Here is a 19,727-nt window from a genome sequence, read left to right as displayed (position 1 = left end):
AAACCAATTACATTTCCGGAATTCAGTGATCCCGTCGGTATATAAATTGATGTTCGCATGGCATCTGTTTTCAGTGTAGCGAAAAACAACTTTGCAACAATAAAAAATTGCTACTGTTTGTCTAGTGTTCTAGTGCTTTCTTATCTCATAAACGACCATGGCTGCAGGATCGAGCGCTGCCAAGGAAGTGGCTTACCGAAATCTGTTCCGCAAGTTAAGTCCACAGACACCACAGATGATCTTCGACGGGAAGCAGGTTCCACCAGCCATTCTTCCGGAGTTCGCAAAGTTCCAGGGGTTGGAAAAGTTGAGTCTTATCGACTGCGGCCTACGATCTCTGGAAGGATCCCAACTTGCGTGTGCTAATGTTAGGCGACAATCACCTTGACGACCTCAGCCCGCTTCCCACCTGCTTCCCCAACCTGGAAAAGCTATCGATTGTCGGGAACAAGATTGGGTTTCGTGACGAAATGGAGCCCCTGACTCGTCTTACCAAGCTGTGGGCTTTGGATGTTGAAGGCAACGAGATCTGCGAGATTCGCGGACATGACCGATGGATGGCGGACACGTTTCCCCGTGTCAAGCGCTTCATGATTACCGCGTATGACGTGGACAGTGACGAGGAAGACGACGACGATATTTCATTGTTTCTTAGCGGTAAATAAAATTTATTATTACTATATCAACTATTACTTGATAGTAAATGTTTCCAGATGAAAGTATGGACGCCGATGACGAGGAGGAAGACAATGTCTCTGATGGACCCGGAGAATCAGTCCCAGAGGTCATTCAGATCGACTAGGATCTTCTGTAAGGTATCGACCATTCTTTCTTTATATTTGTTTTTTTTTAGCTGATTTTATTGTTCTTTGATTCGAGGTACAGGTTGGAAACGGAATGCGGAGGCGAAATCTTAGATATGTTGTGATTTACTTTGAAAAGGTCACCTTTTTTTGTGTTAATGCCTGTGTTATCTAACAGCTCATTATTTTTACCGACAACAATTAAACGCAGGAATAACCAAATCATCTTGCGTATGCACGTTAGCCCCGTACAGTCAATCACACTAATATATTAACAACAAAATAGAATCACGGTTAAAACTGAACTGCTTTTCAAATGCACTGTATGCCACTATTTTTCCGGCAGTCTTTGCTTTCTGATTTTTTTAGTTTTCTTAGTCTGTTCTTTTTTAGTAGCGAGTAGCGGTCAGATTTAAAAGTGGTGCAAGTTCGTTTAGCGGTTACACCAAGTACTAGATTGTATTAAACACTACAAACTGTGAGAAAAACATAATTGACAGTAAACAGCTAACCGTTGCTACGAGACTTTAAATGTAAAGCACACCCAACGTGGAACTCCGTCTTGAAAATTTGACTAAAAAACTCAAACTTTTCAATAATTAACCTTTAAAGTTTCTTTTGAGTTTTTCGTGAATTCACCATGGCACCAAATCTTAGCTGCTTGATGAACTCGTCAAATAACTTGTGCTCTAAAACATTCAGCAATAAGTTAGAAGCATGGGAACATCTTTTCGCCAAAGATCCCACTACAGTCTGCCCAAATGTACTTGCTGCAGTAGAAAGGGCATTATCTGCAGGAACCGCGACCGCTTCAGAAGTTGCAGATAACAGAGACCATTGCGTCCTGTTGACTGAGTCTTTCAAACCTGTTCTCCCTCTATATTCATCACATATAAATGAGGTGTTGCGCAGCCTTATCAACGGAACGCACGCGCAAAAAGAGGTCGTATTTTTTGATGTACACGGTATTCAATATTTGAGATCTTACAAGGCACTACGACGGCTTGGTGATGTAATTGGTCAGCCGAAATTGGGGAACGCTGAGGCCTTCAAGAGGATTATTGAAGCAAAGCTCGTTGTAATACCTTTCTGTCACGACGTCCATGTAAAGCATATGGCTTTAGTCGTCGTATCGGGAGGCGGTAAGTTCAAAAACGTAAGGGTCGTTTCCTAAAATGACTTTCATTACTGGAACAGTTGTGTGCCATTTCCACGGATCTGGTGAATCTGTCACCAACGACTGGTGCAAGTTTGTCGATTGTTTGGAAAGCCTAGCAGGGATACGAAACCGTCGGAAATACCGTAAAGAACTGAAACGGTGGCGTAATCCCAAACAAATGATTGTCGAAGATGTGCAGCGTAAGGTACGTCCTTTTGGTGTTCTGTCATGTTGACCTTTATTATTACGCATATGAACGACAGGTGGTCACGCTTAAGATGGCGTGCGGGATAATAACCCTTTACATAGCCGCAGCGACCATAAAAGCCTACTGTATTGGTGGGTTACGTGGTGAGGCGTGCGTCGAGGCTGCCCAAGTTGATTTCTTACAGCTGCAGAATGAAATGCATAGAGCAGAACGGAGTAAGGCAGTCCCGACACCAAAAGACCTGCACCAGCGCTTACTCACAGCTGCCGGATTCGGGGTTTTCCGCAGCAAATGGTCGACCGCTCGCTATGCAGGTATGCTGTACTTTCTCACTGAGAGTAAATGTAAAAGTACAGGACAGTACTTTAATGCGTAATGTCACAATTTTACACAAGTAAAGTTCTATACATGTAGCAACTAACTCGTACCACGTTTAAGTTAACTACGATTATTATAATCTTTGTTTTCTTTTACTAGAATGGGCAGAATTATTGAAATATCCGGCCGGTGAACCACTAGGAATCGTCGATTTCGTCGAATTTGAAGGGGAATGTTTTTTCAAACTAGAATATTTCGATAACGAACTAAATTATGAATACTGGACGCCTGCGGCTGATGTTCCAATTGGCTTATTTCATTTTTGATAGTATTTTTCATGGTAACTCATAATATCGTTTAGTTAAACGCAATAATGCTGGTGAAATACAGTGCGAGAAAACAAAATGTAAATGCGGCTTAATCACTCATACCCATTTACAGTAATGTTATAACTACAGTAGAGTAGTTAACACTAGTACGTACGTACGGTACACAGTACTACCGATTTGGCTCAAAAGATCAGATGTCCATTCGGACGTTCTTTCTGCAACAATTCGGAATCTGTCCATTCGTTATATAGTTTCTGGTACGATAATGAATCCATACTACTTTCCTTTCTTGCTCGCATTGTACGTTTGGCAGGCTGGTTTATTGAGGCACATCAGATAATTTAGTAAGAATTACAGTAATTGCCTGGCGCAAGGTGCCTAGAATACGGTCGGTGTGGTAATGGGCAATCTAACTGCCCATTACCGCACCTAGAGCAATTAGGCCGTCCAATTAACGGAATGAAGTGCCCATCGTTTTAAGCGCAAACTTAGCGCTAGCTGTATCTTTACGACAGAAATTACCGGACAACGTTATACAACAATTAAAAAAGCATCAGGTAAACAAAAACAAAAACCTTGTACAGTTGTACAAGTACTGCAATTTGTGACTAAGGTATACATTATCTGTAATTTTGTTTCTAACTTGCAGGTCAGGGTGAATTCAAGTGCAAATTCGATGGATGCGAATTTAGGCAGCATCAGAAAATCAATCTGGAGGCGCACTACCGCAGCAAAAAGCACAACGGTAAATTGAGTACAGTTGTATGGACGAATTCTGTTTCTTTTTTATACTGCCATTATTGCGAAGCTGTAAAGTGTATGTGATCGTGATGGTTTCTTGTCTTCTGACAGGAGAACAACCGTTCGAGTGCTCGGAATGTGGCAAGAAATTCTCCCAGCAGGGAAATCTGGACACTCATAAGAAAACACATTTATATGAACCTGGTAGGTGTTGTGTTTAATTTTGTGTGTGACAAACGATATGTTGTGTTTGTTTTTACGAGTGACATGTTTATTGAATTTACGCAACGAATTTTTCAAAGTTTTTCTTTTCAATAAACCAAGGCGAAAATGGAATTTTTAAATTGCAGACGAAAGACCGTTCGCTTGTTCCGTATGCGATTTCAGAGCCAACCAGAAAAACAACTGCTCCGAGCATATCAAAAACGTGCATCCAGGTAATTTTCCTGTTTTGACTAATTTTCCACTACCGGTAGTAAGATGTGCCGTAAATCAAGCTTGAAAACACCCGGAAATCCGATGCTGCAGACTGCAGTTAACCTGCACGGATTGATATATTCCGTGTTTTAGTATATTTCTTATAATACGAGTGAGTACGAGTAAGAAGTGTGCATTTCGGTTGTGCAGATGTGAACGATGCTAAGCCTAATGAGGTCGGGGCTTCTGCGAAAGTGGGAAAGAAGGTAATGCCGGCGGACAAGTTGGATGGAACGATGGGAGAGGTGAAGATTTTTTTTTCAGTAAATGCATTCACGGTAGGTAAATTCGAGGATGGAGTAAATCAGCTCGATGTACCCGAGTAAGCGGCAACCGCGCTCGTTAAATGTGCCCGTTCCTGTGCAACACGGCCAGCCACCAAGGGACGGCAGCACATTCTATAACGCAGATATTATTTGAGACAGCCGTTGAGTTTTGCTAACTGCTATGTTTCTTAACAAGTTTCCGAGATACGCTAATTAATGCGACCACATGCTGTGGGAATGGTGATAGTGCTAACTGTCGGAAGGCGAATGAATGTGAGCGCACTGATGTAGGTTATGCAGAGAAAGATCCCGCTGGTAATCACTCTGGACCGCCGCAGCCACGCCCACATCATCGGCCACACGGGCGCCGGACTGCGGCAACTGCAGATGCGTTTCGAAGTGGAGATCAGCTTTCCGGTAGGCCGGCCGTACAGCGACGCCAACACCGTCATCGTCCAAGGTCACGCGGACAATGTGGACGACTGCGTGGCGGAGCTGCTGCGGCTGGAAGCGCTTTACGTGAGTTGTGCGTTGACGGGCGTTTGTGAGTAAGAGAGATGATTCCGCGGGTCTGTGTAGTTGGCGGAGTTGAACGATGTCGTCGTGGAAGACAGCGGCGACGATGGTCGCGATGCGGAGGCTGCTGAAAACACCGAAGCCCCGACGGAGCACTGTCAGGCCGACGAGTCGGGACTGCTGGTAAGTAGTACGTAATCAGTTGTAATATAGATCTGTAGTATAACAACAAAAATATCTGAGACATCGAGATCGGGAAAATCATAACAGTCATAACAAAAAAGCTGAAAACGCTATTAGATTCAGCGTGTACAGAGACTGTGTCAGGTACATCCTATTTTTAAAAAGAAATATTTTTACCCGTGCCGCCGCTACCGATTCCGGTGAAACCGGCTTCGGAAAGCTCTCATGGTAACCTTGAGAACAGTGACCACTCGAGCTGCTTATTAGCACATTAAAATACTACGAATATAACGATGATACCCTATACGCTAATAAGTAATAACCATCCCTGACATCATGAATTCCAGGCTGCGCTCGTGGCGCCGCTGCCCTCCCTAGGACCTCCACGGCGACGCAGTCAGGAGAACCCGGCACGCGTCACTCCTCAGTCATCACCGCGCAGAGCCACCGCGTCGAGTCGCGCGTCCCGAGCCACCGCGAATCAGCCATCCCGTCGTCGCCATTTCCTGGAGACTTTGTGGCCGTCTCCGCCCACTCCCCGAAATGTCTTTTCTGTGCCCGACGATGGCAAGCGCAGTGCTCCGGCCTCTGCTGACGGTGACGGTGGAACGCGTCCGGCTGGCGTCAAAATGAGAAAGCGAAGCGGCCGTTCTGCGGGAGTGTCGGTGTTGAAGAAAACCCTACGGACGAAGAAGGCGTCGACACAGGTAACTGCATCAGCGCCTGAGCTAGCAGATACCGTATCGTGTACAACAGTTACTGCCTGTAGGTGAAGGGGCGCTGCGGAAGAAGCGGGGCGGTCCGGCAAAGCGGCTGCCGGCACCGGAACGGGTCAGGGTGGTCACGCGCGCTGTGGCCCGTCGAAAAGCGACATCGCAGGTAGAACTGAGGATGATGGACGGCGACAGCAGTGGCTCGCCTGCCGGCGCAACGGCCTCGATTTCCCAACCGGCATCCCAACCTCCCGAAGTGGCCATGAGCGGCGGCGGCGCCGGTGTTAAAGGTGTTGGAGCGGATGCTCCCGTGCAACAGGTTTGTTCCACCTCGGATAATATGTACACTCTTTGCCATGTAATAATTATTACTTTAAGTTTTATTTATTTTTTTTTACTTAATTACTAATTTTTTTGTATTACTTTTTGTAGCCGGCGGAAACGGTTAGTGTGGCTGGCGCATCAGAGGTTGCCCCTCCCACTGTGCCGCTGACGATTTTGCAATAAACTGACAGATTTTTCATGATTTTGTTGAATTCTTAGTGATTTCTAAAGCTGTTTGTTAGCTTCGCGCGAAAGTACGTGCTTATTGTAATTTAATTAATGAGTTTAAAATCCCAGGGCAGAGTGCAGGCAGAGACTTTAGGAGTTCTGGGTCAGAAATTCGTAATAAGAAATTTTTTAAAAATAAATTTGTAGCTCTTTTTGCAGCCAAAACATGCTACGATTCATGCTTCGCCTGAAATTTTGTCTTTTCTTTAAATTTCATACTTTAAATGCTGTAATAACAGTAGCGTTTCCCATAAAGTGTCGATGTGAAATTTTTTCGGGACGTGATGTGTCGCTGTCAGTTTGGTTATCAGCTGCTGAGTTGCCGTTGACAATGTTCCGTTGTTAATGTAGGAAGAGATGTACAACAGGGCGAAGAAGGAGGTGGAGCAGGGTACCTCCTTCGACATACAGCTGCTGCAGCGCCAGCGAGACAGTGCGTCTGAGAAACCGCGGAAGGTTTCTTTCGGTGTCAAGAAGAGTATGCCGCTGCCGGTTGAGCTGCTGGTGGAAGTCTTCCGCTCACTAGACTCCATCGCGCGTATTCGTTGTCGGCGTGTGTGCTGCCTGTGGGACAGTATCCTCACCACCGAAGTCAACTTTCCGGATGTGCGCGTCTCCATCGGCCACCCGGATTACGTCGTGCTGACGGAAGACTATCACGGTATCTACTGGGCGGGGGTCTGCTTGCTCAAGTGCCTCAATACTCGCACCAAGATGGTCATTATCGTAAGTGTCGCCGAGGATAGATGCAACAGTCTGGCCGAACTCATCGCTGGTATTCTCTCATCGGGACGCATACCACCGCTGGTGTTCTACGACTGCGTGTGGTCCGAGCTGGGTAGTGAAATGGAAGGCCTGGTTGACGTGGTGGCTAGCGCGTTTGATGAGTGTTCGCGTTGTGAGAAGGTGGTGTGGAAGAAGTGCAAGATGGAAGTTGGCAAGCTGTCGGCACATGCGGCGCACTATGAATTTCGCTCCCTTTCGGGTGTCGCGTTGGCCAGGGAAGTGTGTTATAACGAAGCCGCTGAGTCGAGCGGACCTATCGACAGCCATCGCCGATCAACCCAGTTGGCTGTCGAAATGGCGCATTGCGAAGGTAAGGTGATTGCTGGTGCTCTTTAGTATGTAGGTGTACAGATAGGATGTGAGACTATACAACTCAACCGAATTTCTCCCTAACTCGCCAACAGACAAACGGTTTTCACGCCACTGTAAACAAATCATTTTGGTACGAGGAGGGAACAAGCATCTTCGGTAGCGCGTTCGAATAGTCAAGACACTTTGAACACTCGTGTGGTTGCAAATCTGGCTTAACAGTTAACAGTCAACCGCGGAAGGCTGGCAGTCCACGTTTAACTTGGCCACTGTCAATCAGGGCACCCATCCACGGTTGACGGTGAGGTGCACGCAGATGGGCAACATTCCGCGGTTGGCTTTTAAGTGAATCATGCTGCCGCACACTTGACGCACAGTGTTCAAAGAGTCTCGACTATTCGAACGCGCTACCGAAGATGCTTATTCACTCCTCGTATGCATGTCATAATAAGTGCAACAAAAAAATGTTTGGAAATGCGCGAAAGTGACATTTCCGGAACGTGCAGGAAATACCTCCCTAAATCTACTCCATCGATGCCATAGGACCTGACCATTACCGCGGTAGTGATGGTGGTCTGGGTAAATTAACTGTCCCCTACTATCGTGTAAATACCCTGAACACTAACTGGTACAACCCGGTAACGACGCAGCTAAAATTGTCCATGGATGGTTGTTATGTCGCAGGCTCTGAATGTTTACCAGAGTAACGATCCTCGGCCCTCCGCTCATTACCGCGGCCGGAAATGGACGCGGGCTACGCTTGGCGATCTCGATCCCAGCAAACTGAACGCACTAACGGCTGTGGCCTTGAGCGAATTGGATGATTTCGTTGGTTGCGGTATCGATTCGGATGAGGAAGACTGATGCAGATTTACCTGGAATTAACAGGTGAAGTCAAACAGGCGCGTTACGTGAGCTACATGTTTAGCCGCAATATAAAACTGCAGCCGGGTGACGAAAGCTTTACAGGGAGACGGTTCGGGTTGACTGCATTTGCTCCCTATATGTAAATTACTGCTGTACAAGTATAATTAGCGCATTTGTAATTGCAGTCAGGACGAATTTTTGCTGTAGCCGTTAGTGGACTCGGAAACTATCTTCGTGGGTGTGTGTTGATCAAAGGAAATTTTGTCACTGCTGTTGGCCGTCGTCCGTGTTATGAAATCATACAGGGCATGTAGCTTGTATAATTAATATTAATCGCCGCTTTGCTCTGGTGTCTCTTTCGATCGCGTGGAACGAATGGCTGGTGCGTTTCTGTTTTACTGAGGTGTGTTTAGTATGGTACAAAAATCATTCTATGCATAAATCCGATCTGACTAACTTGTGCCATCGGTATAATAATGCGGTAGTTCGTTGGATGCGGTTGTTGCATAGCGGTAGTTTTGTGACTCGAACTGCTGTTTCCGATTCAGATTTGCATTATAATCTGAACGCGCACTTCACTGAACAGTCTTACAAAGCATTAACCACATGGAATACAGGTTTCGAACAAAAATCCGAACAGAGCAATCTAAAGTGGGTGCAACTGGCAAACCAAAGTGTGTGCCCAAATGGTTTACCAGTTGCCGTTGCAGATGGCACGGTATTTCGTCCCAAGAGCGGCAGTGACCTGTAAAGGGATAAAAATCATGACAGGAACTAATATTGTGTGATTCCCCAAAGTACAACGTACTGAAGGACAAAAAAGTAGCTAGCACTTTGCTGACCTGAGTACCCCCAGAAACCAACGAAAAATAAGAAACGTAAGAACCTAAAAAGCCTACCCTAGGAAACCTCGGAAAAACAACAAGAATTTGAGAAATTCCAAATTCAACTTATCGAACCAAAAAGCAATTTGTCGGTTAGCAAAAATGTTTCGACAAATTCAACTTATCGATTGAACTTATGTCGGTCAATGGTTTAGCAAAAAAAAAGAACGAATTTTCGGTCAATGATTTGTCGGTAAACGATTTACCGCTCAGCGAGTTGTGTACGACAGAAACAGCGAATTGTTGGTCAGCGAGTTGAGGTACTACAGCTTAGGGCAAAAAAGACGCATAATTCCACCCATAGGACTAAGGATTCCGAACGCATGCAGCGCAGTGCACTGTACGAATCAGCTAAAATATCTGGTTGTCGTACAAGTGCACCTGCCAAATGCGTACGGATATCTGGGTATGGGGCTAAGAGTCTTGTTAGTCCTAAGCTGTACTACCCGAAAAGGCACGAATATCAAAACGACTTTATGCTTAGCTTCTGTAGCAAGTTGAAAGCAACGCGCAATGTAGGTTTAAATTCCATTTAATTAACTCCGCAGCTTGCTCAGCGAGACAGCAGCGAACAGAAAGTTTACAAAAGATGTTAGAAATTACAGGACTCGACAGTCTGAAGGTACTCATTATTTCACTCCTTTAGTATGCCTTTACCAACTAGATTGCGCCAGAAATGGCAACGGAGAAATATCTGGTTATTCGGCGTTGGGGTTGCGTTTGGGGTAGCTTATACTGCCGTGCATGACACGCGGCTGCATGCAGTGCTGCAAGTGCGCATCCTTGCGAGTTCCATTCCGGAACCCTCATTTTAAGTAGTCGATCGCAGATTCCCAATAAAGCACTGTAATTTTCATAAATTTGATATTTCGCGGTCGCAGAATTGTCGATACTTCGCCAAAATGGCCGAGGATTGCCAGTACGATCATGACGGTGTCGTAGTCCGCCTGGAAGGTTTGGATTACACGCATGCGGAAACATCGAACCCCGTGAAGACAGCCAGATACCAGCTGGACGAAGCGGCAAAACTGAAGGACCCGACAACCGTCGCGAGTGCTCTCGCTAAGCTGAACGGGATCTTGAAGCAGATCACGGTCGAATGCGCAAAGGTCCCGCTAGCCAACCTCGACTATTCCGGCCTGTCTCCGTATGCCCATGTGGATGACAGCAAGTTGGTCGCGAGCTTCAAGCGAAATCCTCCGAACGAGAAGGAATGCCCCATTCCTGTCTCTGTGAATATTCGAGCTCAGAAAAACTACACGCAAAAGCAGATTCTGAACCGGATCAGAGCAGGGAAGTTCCCCAAAGACCTGAAGCTTTTCCTGGTGGGAAGATCTCCTCACGTAGCCATGATGAAGGACCACCAGGACTTCAAGGATAACTACACGCAGACCGTGCTAACGAATGTAAGTGTTCAAAATATTCCTGCATAGCTGCGTTACTGAACTGTGCTATTGGTACAGCATGCACGCGTGTCCATAATTGTTACGTTAAAAGTAAGAAACCTGCGCCGGGCTGACGATGTGACGTTACAGCGCAAATAGCTGGATATTTGTACATGACAATCACATGTCAGAAACTGGCTTTGCTTTCTGGCTTTCACCATTGCGGTGTTTAGGTCTCGTTTTTCTACGGTCTGTCGGAAGCAGAATCCATTGCCATCGGCGCTGCGGAAAACGACATTGAGTCAGCGAAAATGGGAACTCCGTTTCCGATGATTCTGATGTCAGCGCGCCAACGCGCACTGGAGATGGGAGTGACGTTTAACACTCTTCATCACTGGAACGCCCAGAATAAACTGCCTGAGGGCGACCATTACATCTCTTTTGAGGACTACGACAAGGTCCGGCAGATGATTATTTTCCAGTGTACAAATATCCGGAAATATGAGAGGGATGGTTCCTTTAGCATGAGCGCCGAATTCCAGCAGGTATTACACAATGTAATACGAACATTTGCAGAATTATTTATCAGAGAAATACTTGAAAGTAGATGGCTGTTTCGTTTGAATACACTTTCGGGTAATTTGCATTTACCGTAACGGTGAAAATAGTCATATGTTTAGCTAGCTCTGCTGTGCAGGTATTTCGACATATAATGCAGTGTTCCGAAGCGACGTACCAAGCGATTTGGAAACCGTTTCTGGAGCGTTGGAGTAAGCGAAAGATCACCATGAACGGTAAACCGGCGCCGGCGTCAGCCAAGAACGTGATTTTGAACATCGTGCAGAAGGCCAAACCTGATGTTCGGGACGCTATTGCCAAGTCCATCGTGGATAATCCTGGCCATCATGACGTCATGTTTAACGCTGTCTTCTACAAAAAGCTGCTCAGTCAGATGTCGAATCCTCCGCGGCCATTCGACGCCACTGATTACGGACTGTGGAAGTTAAATGGGGAAGAGGAGTGGCTGCGACGCGATGGCGGCGAAAGCGCCAGCGGTGAAAGCCATAACAAGAGCAGACAGAGCGCAACTGGGGAGCGAAAGGATGGAAAAAGTGGAAAGCGAAAGAACGATGAAGAGGAACATCGAAGCGGACAGAAACTGCAAAAGAGACAGGTATCCACCTTAACGATTTATCTCGTAGCATGCGACGACATATTTGTTGTGCCTTTCGCGGGCAAAAACGAGGTCTTGGTGAGAGACTTTTATTAGGTTACTCACATTAACCTAGGTTAAACTCAAAATTGCGCATTTCAACACATAATACACTGCATTCAGTCTCTTACCGATACAAAACGCTTCCTGAACACAATCAGCGTTACCTCGCAATAAAGCAATACCGAGGTCTTTGCGTATTTTTGATACAATAAAACAGTAAAGTGGGCCGCTTGAATAAAATTATAAAATCAATCATACGCTTTTCGAAATGCACGTGTTTCAAACGAGCCAATGTAGTATCAGGAGTGTGACTTGTAAGAAGGTAAAAGCAAGCCAGTGAAACGCTATGAATTGTACAGGAAGCCGTGATACCCTGGATGCTGAATCTGGATCTTCGCATCCATTCCCGCATCATGGGCCACGAGGGCGATAGTTTAGGCCGGCTGCAGAAGCGGTTTCATGTCAAGATCTGCTTCCCGAAACGCGATGATGGGGATCCCACCACGGTGGTGGTCAGCGGCACCGAGAAGAACGTCGAGGACTGCGTGACGGAGCTGAAGCGGCTGGAAAGACTCTACGTAAGTTGTGTGTTGACGGGCGTGTATGGTTAAGACAGTAGATTCCGCGGGTTTGTGTAGTTGAAGGAGTTGGACGGTCGGGGAGCGGAAAAGGAGAGCCGGCGTGGCCAGGGATCTCCGGTGGCGGCGCGTCAGGACAGCCGACAGAAAAGTTCGGTGACTGGTTTTCTGGGCGATCCTGGCGATGGACAGGGCGATTCTGTCAAGCGACAGAAGAAGATGGATGTCGATGGCAGTGGTGGTGATGAGCGCGGCGTGGCGGACGCCAAACACAGCGGAGCTGGTACGGGAGATGGGGAGCCCGACCAGCCGGCTGTTTTGGTACGTAACCTGTTTGGGTGCTTATGCGTGTAACAGTTGAGTCGCATATTATACGAGTGCAGTCGTAGACTCGTAGGTGTTGTACGGGAAGTCATCTAGGCTAAGCCATATTGTTTCGACAATAGCTCGGTGTACATACTCCGTAATTGTTTTATCCGATGACAGACATAAGAATCTTCGAAGTACCGTCACTGATTCTTCGTAGGTTCTTGGCAGCCAAATGGCGGCTATTGCTGCGGTGGCGGACAATGTGGTGTCCCATGCGGAAATCCCTGCTGTCTTCGCACCCGAGGTTCCTGCTCCCGCTGTGCCTGTGATGATTCCACAGCACAATGCACCGCTCACCTTGAACAGCGGGAACCAGGCCGACAGTAACGCCGTTTCGCAGCCCACCGCGTTATCCTCCGCTGGCCAGCCGCCATCGCCGGCGCTCGGCACGTGCTTCGCCGCCGGATTTGAGGACAGTCGCACGCTAACGGAGGTCATGCGGGAGATGGGAGCGGGCAGTGGCGACCAAGCCCCGGCTCCCGATTCCCCGTTGTTCTGCTATCTGGCCGGCATGATGGCCGGGATGCGACACATGTCGGTGACGCAAAGTGAAGCCAGCCAAGGACCGCCAAAGCGTCCATCCCGCGGCAATGAAAATGGGCTGGGCGCCGGTCAGGAGCCCTAGGATCTTGAACGGTCCAGCTGAGCTGTGTCTGTTCTTTGTTTTAAACGCTGTTGTAAGCGAAGGAATTTTTATGATTTGTTAGAACTCCTTGGGATGAATTTGTTTTTCTACTTGTGCTCTTCTTGAAAATGGCGGTACGAAGAAATGTTTTAGTGGTTTCGTAGCACCAAGGCTAAGTTGTACACGTGTGTGTGTCAAACTATTACCAATCTTTTTTCCTACATTTAATTTGGAATAAATCTGATCGTTTGTATCCATGTTTTGTACAAGCCAAATCAGCGACGTTTACACCATCCAAAATTTAATAAATATTTAACAGATACATGGGATCGCTGCTTCCTAGATGAAACTGGAGCCCTTAGGTTAAGAGGCTGGAACGCTGTTAATGTCGATAGCGTTCAGTCGATGTCTTGTCTAATATTTATTCTGCCAAGGTTCCTTCGATAATTGTAAGAATGCCGTGCGATGAGACCAGTGCGTTGCCTGTGACATAACAAGGCAGCTCAAGGAAACGGACAATTTAGAGACGTGGTATTTTGCAGGTCGTGGACGGCTGCCCAGATGGTGTACCAGCAGCCGTTACAAGTGGCGCGATATCTGGTTCCAGGCGCTGCAGTTATCTGGAAAAGCAGCCAATAATTCCAGCAGAGTTGCCAAGTTGTCTTCCGAGTGATTTGCCATGTCGCAGTTTGACGTGGCTGACTGGAAACTTGAGAATGGTAGAACTTATCCGGACACCGAGTTCGGCCGCAACGACCACGTTCCATTCATAACCTTCGAAGATGCCCTCGAGGATTTCGCGTACCATAACTGCCATCTTGGTGAAGTCGAAGCCCTGGGAGGAGCTTAGATATTTGAAGGAGGAGCAGGAGAAGCCCACCGTCCAGTCGGTGTCGATCAGCATCTCGCCAACCATATCCGACCAGTCCTCGTCAATGATTGGAGTTTCACGCTCGAGTTCCGGTTGTGCCGCGCGCATACCTCCTGCTTTTTCGTGGCGACCGGTTGGAACGCTTTCTACAACGGCAAATGGCCAGCACGAAAAAGCTACAAGCTGCACGAGCATGGGCACACTAATTTATATTTAGCGGATGCTTGATTTTATTTCCGTTTCGTTTTCGCGATGTACCAGTTCGCTTCCCTTAATTACACTATCTGTACACTAATATTATATTTATTTATAGTATACAGTTCAAACGCGTCTTCATCTGACCTGTTGTGCGTCCCAACGCCAACACGGCAACGAAAACGGCGACAGTAGTACGCATCGTGGTTAACCGGATTACAAATAACAGGCTACAGAATGGTAATACTGACTGAGCCGTTTAAAAAAATTAAATTCCTGTTTTATACAGTGAACAGGGAATACTGCTGTATGTCGTTGGGGTTATAGAATATAAGTGAGCGTTTAACTGAGTAAATACTGGCTACGCGCGGCAGATTATTTTCAGCTGTAGTCGGCAACACTTGAAGCAAATTATCAAGGCGGCATCCGTTTCATTTTCCATTAATCTTTTAGTGATTCAAAAGTACAGACAAGAACTCATAAGATAGCGCACAACGCACTTACAGGTCGAGTGCCCGTCACAGGAGCCGATAGCTGTACTGGCGCAGTAATTGTGCTCAAAAGTAGCAACTGACAGCGGAAGTGTTAATGAAGTGTTGAGCACAACTTGAATACTTGATGACTGCTAGCGAAGATAAGTGATAACGTTTTTTACTGGCAACCACATTAACGCAGTAGGTAACTACTAATTAATAAGTACTAGGTAAAAATGCTACAAACGATGAAGACAAATTAAAGGCGTGTTCGGGCCTGATGTTCTTTACATGAATCTGGACTTCCGTTTGTCGTTGATCATTACAACAGTAACAACTACTTGCTGCGCAGTGCAGTGCACGAGTGAGTAACTGGACTTAACACCACACGCGCGGCCATGTTGTCAAAATTTAGCCAAGACAGTTTTTTTTATGGAAAGGCAACAGGACATCTGGTAGCATACAGCAAGTCCACAAAAGCGCTCCGCCTGTCACCATAGTCATTCGAAAGAGGGGCGTGCAGCTAGCGGAAATGTGCCCAAACGGAAAACCTGTTGCCGTTGCAGGTGGCGCGATATGTTGTTCCCGGAGCGGCAGTGAACTGAAAGCGATCCAATCATCACCCAAACAGCTTGCCACTGTACTCAATTTAACTACATGTTGCTCGAAAGTACATTATAGTACAAAAAGTGGCCAGTCGGTCTGTGGTTTGCGAACTTAATAAGGAAGCAATAAGCATCGTGCAACAGAAACACATCCCGTGCGCTTAAATCGTCAGCACCGAGATCGAACTGAAAAGCGCTGGTTGTGCGAGATATGCTCTAATACGAAGCATCCAGGCTTTTTCTATATTACATTATAAGTACATGATGTATGTATAATGAAATTTAAAAAAAAACATGGATCCTTCGTATTAGAGCATTGCTACCGTTGATGAACTGTGCACCTATGGTAGCGATCGTGCCACCGGTTGCCAACTAGCCGACTTCCATGTCAACACCATGCTGCATGATGGAACTTACAGTGGTCTCGAGAGGGATGGACTGATCTGCGACGTCGACTAGCCAGGTGTAGCGCGGGTATTCGGCTATGATTAGTGCGTGCACGCCCTCCCCCAGTTCGTTCAGGGCGAAGGTAGGATTGTTGAAAGACGAGGAACACGCTACTAGCACCGCCCACCTGGATTCCCTAAGCAGGAAGCGGTCCATATCCGTCCAGATCCCGTTCAGAATGTCATACGGCTTGCCCGGGTCGTCCCGTATTTCTGCAACTTGTCACGGGGTGTAAACAAAAAGTATGGCATTGCATTCTGTGCTTGGATCGTCAGACTCAGAACTTACCTGCTGCATGTACGACCGAAAACACGGCGATGAAAAGTAAAACAACGGCACACATTCTGTTGAGTAAACAGTCGCATACAAACCATTAACAAAACGCCTGCTGCAGTAATTAGCAAATCTACCATCTAGAAATGTGTTTTAATCATATAAACAAGACCGCAGCAAAGCTGCCAAGAAAAACAACATCGGGTACAAATCATTCCCGATCAGCCAATCTAAAAGCTAAAAAAACATTTTCGCTGTCTCTCATGTCACTAAATGTTCCGAGGACAGACACTGCACTTCCACGTTGTATCTCAATACTGATTCTCTGACGCAAAAACTCTCCCGACCGAGGGTTACCACTACATTCGCAAATCTTTCTGGACAATTTGTTACGAGTATACATTAGCTTAACTATTAATAATATCTCCTTATATGTGTATCATAGAAGTATCTTTCTTGCGCCTGCCCTAATCTATTTATATGTGTTTTGGAACTCAGCTCGGCTTATAAAGCGCCGGCTGACATTTGTATCCTTCAGCTTATTCTATCATTAAAGCTCACAGTAACATCCGCGCCTTTACGAAATAAGCACGTAACAACTTGGTGGCTCCAGGGCCGTTGACTGTTTTACTCAGTTAACACGAGTGCCCATGACAAATTTTGTTTTCTTTTTGAAAAAGTATCTTTATATACCGCGATACTTTTGTGACCTTTCCATCATTTATTTACGTATTTTCGGATTACTTGGACACCTTACAACCCTCTCCACCAGTGATTGTTATGTCGTAAACCGGTACGTACGCTACGCAGCTAATGTCTCACGCTAATGCCGCAGAAGAAGAAGTCCAGTTCCGGGAAGAAGAATACTTCTCCAACGACGAATCATCCGCTAGCGAACGTGACGACTCACCAGATCGAACAGTTCTTCGAGCAGATTTCCCGCAACAACCCCCAGGGATATCCACTCGTTCTCGACTCCATTTACCAGCTATACCAATTCACGATCAGTACGCCGCCCTTGAACGTGCAAACCGCCCAGCCAAAGCTATCCCGCAGCCACGCGAAGCGAACGAAGCAAACGAAGAGAACGAAAAAGAGGAAGTAGATAATCCACGTCTCTTCTTCGACCCAATACCTGACCCACCGCCTCGTCCAGAAAGTCCACCTTATATTCAACCACAAGAAACATCGTTTTTCGAATTACTATCGAAGCGATACCGGGATTTTAACAACAAAATGGCGAAAGAAGAGGACACGCTCGTTAACCACGCAAACGCCATCCGTGCGCAAATGGCTGCAACCGACAACTTACAACGACAACTGAATGAAATTCGCGATTTAGCAGAGAACGGTGCCGGTGCAACTGACATCATTAAAGGTATTTCTGAGACGCATAAGAAGAAAGTGCCAACTAAAGAATTACCGCAGTTTGCAAACAAAGAAGATGAAGATTTTGAAGACTGGTTGTTGAAGTACGAGATTTGCATTAAACAGCACGACTGGACTAATGAAGACGCAATCGGTAATCTGTACCGTGCATTCAATGGAACTGCCCTGCGCATATACAACACGCTGCCTGCTGAAGGGACATGGACAGAAATGAAGAAACTGCTACGCGATGCCTTCGCCAAACAGCTGTTTGACTACGACTTGGCTAAAGACACCAAGCGCTCACTGACGTACGCTGGTAATCCAAACGACTACTACGCCAATGTCATGCGATACCTCAATTCTATTTCTGACTCGCCGACCGAACGCGAAGTCGTGAATAAGCTGTTCGATGGGCTGCCACCGCAGCTGAAGTCAGGATTCGTGAGCAATATGCCATCTACGCCGAATGAATTCCTCATTAAGCTGAAAGAGGTAGTGAGAGAGAAAGCATACCAGAATAAGCAGTGGGAGAGAGAAGTTGCCGACTGTGTGAAGAATCCTGTCATTGCCGCCTTATTCAATAACACCGCTGAGTCACGTCACAGCAATCCTAATATGGACGATCGTTTAACTGCCATTGAAAGAGCGATTGAGAGGATGACACTGAGCGGATCCAGACCATATATGAACCGTCGTTTCGGCAGAGGAGGAAGAGGAAACTTTAGAGGACACAGAGGATACACACGAAAGTTCTGCAACTACTGCAAGCGTACCAATCACACCATTGAAGAATGCCGGCAACGAAATAAAAATAATCAAGGCCAAAGAAATGTCCAGCCGTCGTATGCCAGTATGCTGCATCCGCCAACTGTTCATGCACTGCCGGCTCCGCAATATTTAAACTGAATACCACAGCTTCCCTGGCTCACGAAGCTGTGGATCGTAAGTCACTAATACCTATCTGTCATTTCTATACAGGCGCATTATCATTTAACTTTTTCATTAACAATGAGCCACTCATCGCTATAATAGACACTGGATCTGGTATTTCTTTAATCAGTGATCGTGTTGCATCGAAGTATTTATTTACTCGTATGAATTATAATGGACCTTCACTTGGGACTGTTTCTAATATAATAGTGCAACCAACAGAAGCATGCCGCATGGACATTCAATTATTAGGATTTAATGCCGAATTAACCGTAGCAATCCTACATAATTTTCCTTTTGATTTATTATTGGGCAATGATTATTTAATTACTACACCGTTCCTATTAAGTTTTGCAGATAGCCAGCTGGTCAACCCGGAGAATCAAGAATCAATTCCTGTCGCCTGCGTACGCATACCCACTTCATACAGTATATTGCCTAGTCCAACCTTGAACTTTCGTGGCCCTGAATCGACATTAAGCGCGCAACCTTCCATCAACAATGCCGGTTCAGCCGTGAACGTTCATCGTACACTGGATACAAGCCGGAATAAGTCTGCAGCTCCCGTTCCCGGCCTTGCCAACATGGCAGCACGTGCACGTACAGATATACAAGTGGATCCACATACAGAATTTAAAGATGAAAAGTTTATTAGCCCAACAGACTTGCTACAAGATGGCTCTCCGGAATCACAAGACGTTTCCATAGAAGAATTTTCTAATCAATTTAATTTCGGCAAAGATATGTCCCAGTCCCAACGTCATCAGATGCTTCAATTACTCTATAAGTACCGTACACTATTCCCCTCGAAAGAAAAGAAAGTTGGAAGAACCAACAAAATCAAACACGTTATTGACACCGGATCAAATCCTCCTGTACATCAAGCCTTATGACGCCATGCCCCTTGGCAACGCGAATTCATCAACAAGCAAGTGAAACAATGGATAGAAGAAAAGATAATAACTCCGTGCAACTCCGAATGGGCGTGTAACATTGTTCTAGTCCCGAAGAAAGATAAAGAGCTTCGTCTCTGTATCGACTTCCGTGCCATTAATTCCATCACGAAGAAAGATTTGTATCCCCTTCCAAGAATTGACGATTGTTTAGACGTACTACAAGGATCAAAGTGGTTTACCGGCCTGGATCTCCTTTCAGGATACCTGCAAGTTGAAATGCATGAAGACTCGAAAGACAAGACAGCCTTTTTAACACCAGAAGGACTTTACAGATTCGAAGTTATGCCGTTTGGACTCTGTAATGCCCCGGCTACATTCTCAC

At 46.2% G+C, this 19,727-nt stretch overlaps 2 protein-coding genes across 2 annotated transcripts; one reads left to right on the top strand and one right to left on the bottom strand.

Annotated features, from left to right (window-relative positions):
- The first annotated feature begins 365 nt into the window (after positions 1-365).
- LOC129582901 (acidic leucine-rich nuclear phosphoprotein 32 family member A-like) lies at positions 366-802 on the top strand. The gene is made up of 2 exons (XM_055474529.1): positions 366-657; positions 714-802. Exons 1-2 carry the CDS (start codon positions 366-368, stop codon positions 800-802), a joined length of 381 nt encoding a protein of 126 aa, XP_055330504.1.
- A 12,846-nt stretch (positions 803-13,648) lies between these two features.
- On the bottom strand, positions 13,649-14,685 carry LOC129583113 (uncharacterized). Its single transcript, XM_055474827.1, has 2 exons — positions 14,498-14,685; positions 13,649-14,301 (listed from the first exon to the last, which is right to left on the bottom strand). The coding sequence occupies exons 1-2, from the start codon at positions 14,550-14,552 to the stop codon at positions 13,901-13,903; spliced, it is 456 nt and encodes a 151-aa protein (XP_055330802.1). The 5' UTR covers positions 14,553-14,685; the 3' UTR covers positions 13,649-13,900.
- Positions 14,686-19,727: the final 5,042 nt, after the last annotated feature.

This window comes from Paramacrobiotus metropolitanus, unplaced genomic scaffold (assembly GCF_019649055.1).
Source record: "Paramacrobiotus metropolitanus isolate TYO unplaced genomic scaffold, Prichtersi_v1.0 Parri_scaffold0000009, whole genome shotgun sequence".
Taxonomy (NCBI): Eukaryota; Metazoa; Tardigrada; class Eutardigrada; order Parachela; family Macrobiotidae; genus Paramacrobiotus; species Paramacrobiotus metropolitanus.
The sequence above is the reverse complement of the archived record's forward strand: the minus strand, read 5'-3'. Positions and strand labels throughout refer to the sequence as shown.

Bases quoted from the DNA above. Each gene is read 5' to 3' on its own strand.
- LOC129582901 (XM_055474529.1), top strand. From the start codon at position 366: ATGTTAGGCGACAATCACCTTGACGACCTCAGCCCGCTTCCCACCTGC. The intron at 658-713 runs GTAAATAAAATT...AAATGTTTCCAG, and splicing joins TATTTCATTGTTTCTTAGCG to ATGAAAGTATGGACGCCGAT.
- LOC129583113 (XM_055474827.1), bottom strand. From the start codon at position 14,552: ATGCGTACTACTGTCGCCGTTTTCGTTGCCGTGTTGGCGTTGGGACGC. The intron at 14,302-14,497 runs GTCAGATGAAGA...TTGCCGTTGTAG, and splicing joins GGCGTTGGGACGCACAACAG to AAAGCGTTCCAACCGGTCGC.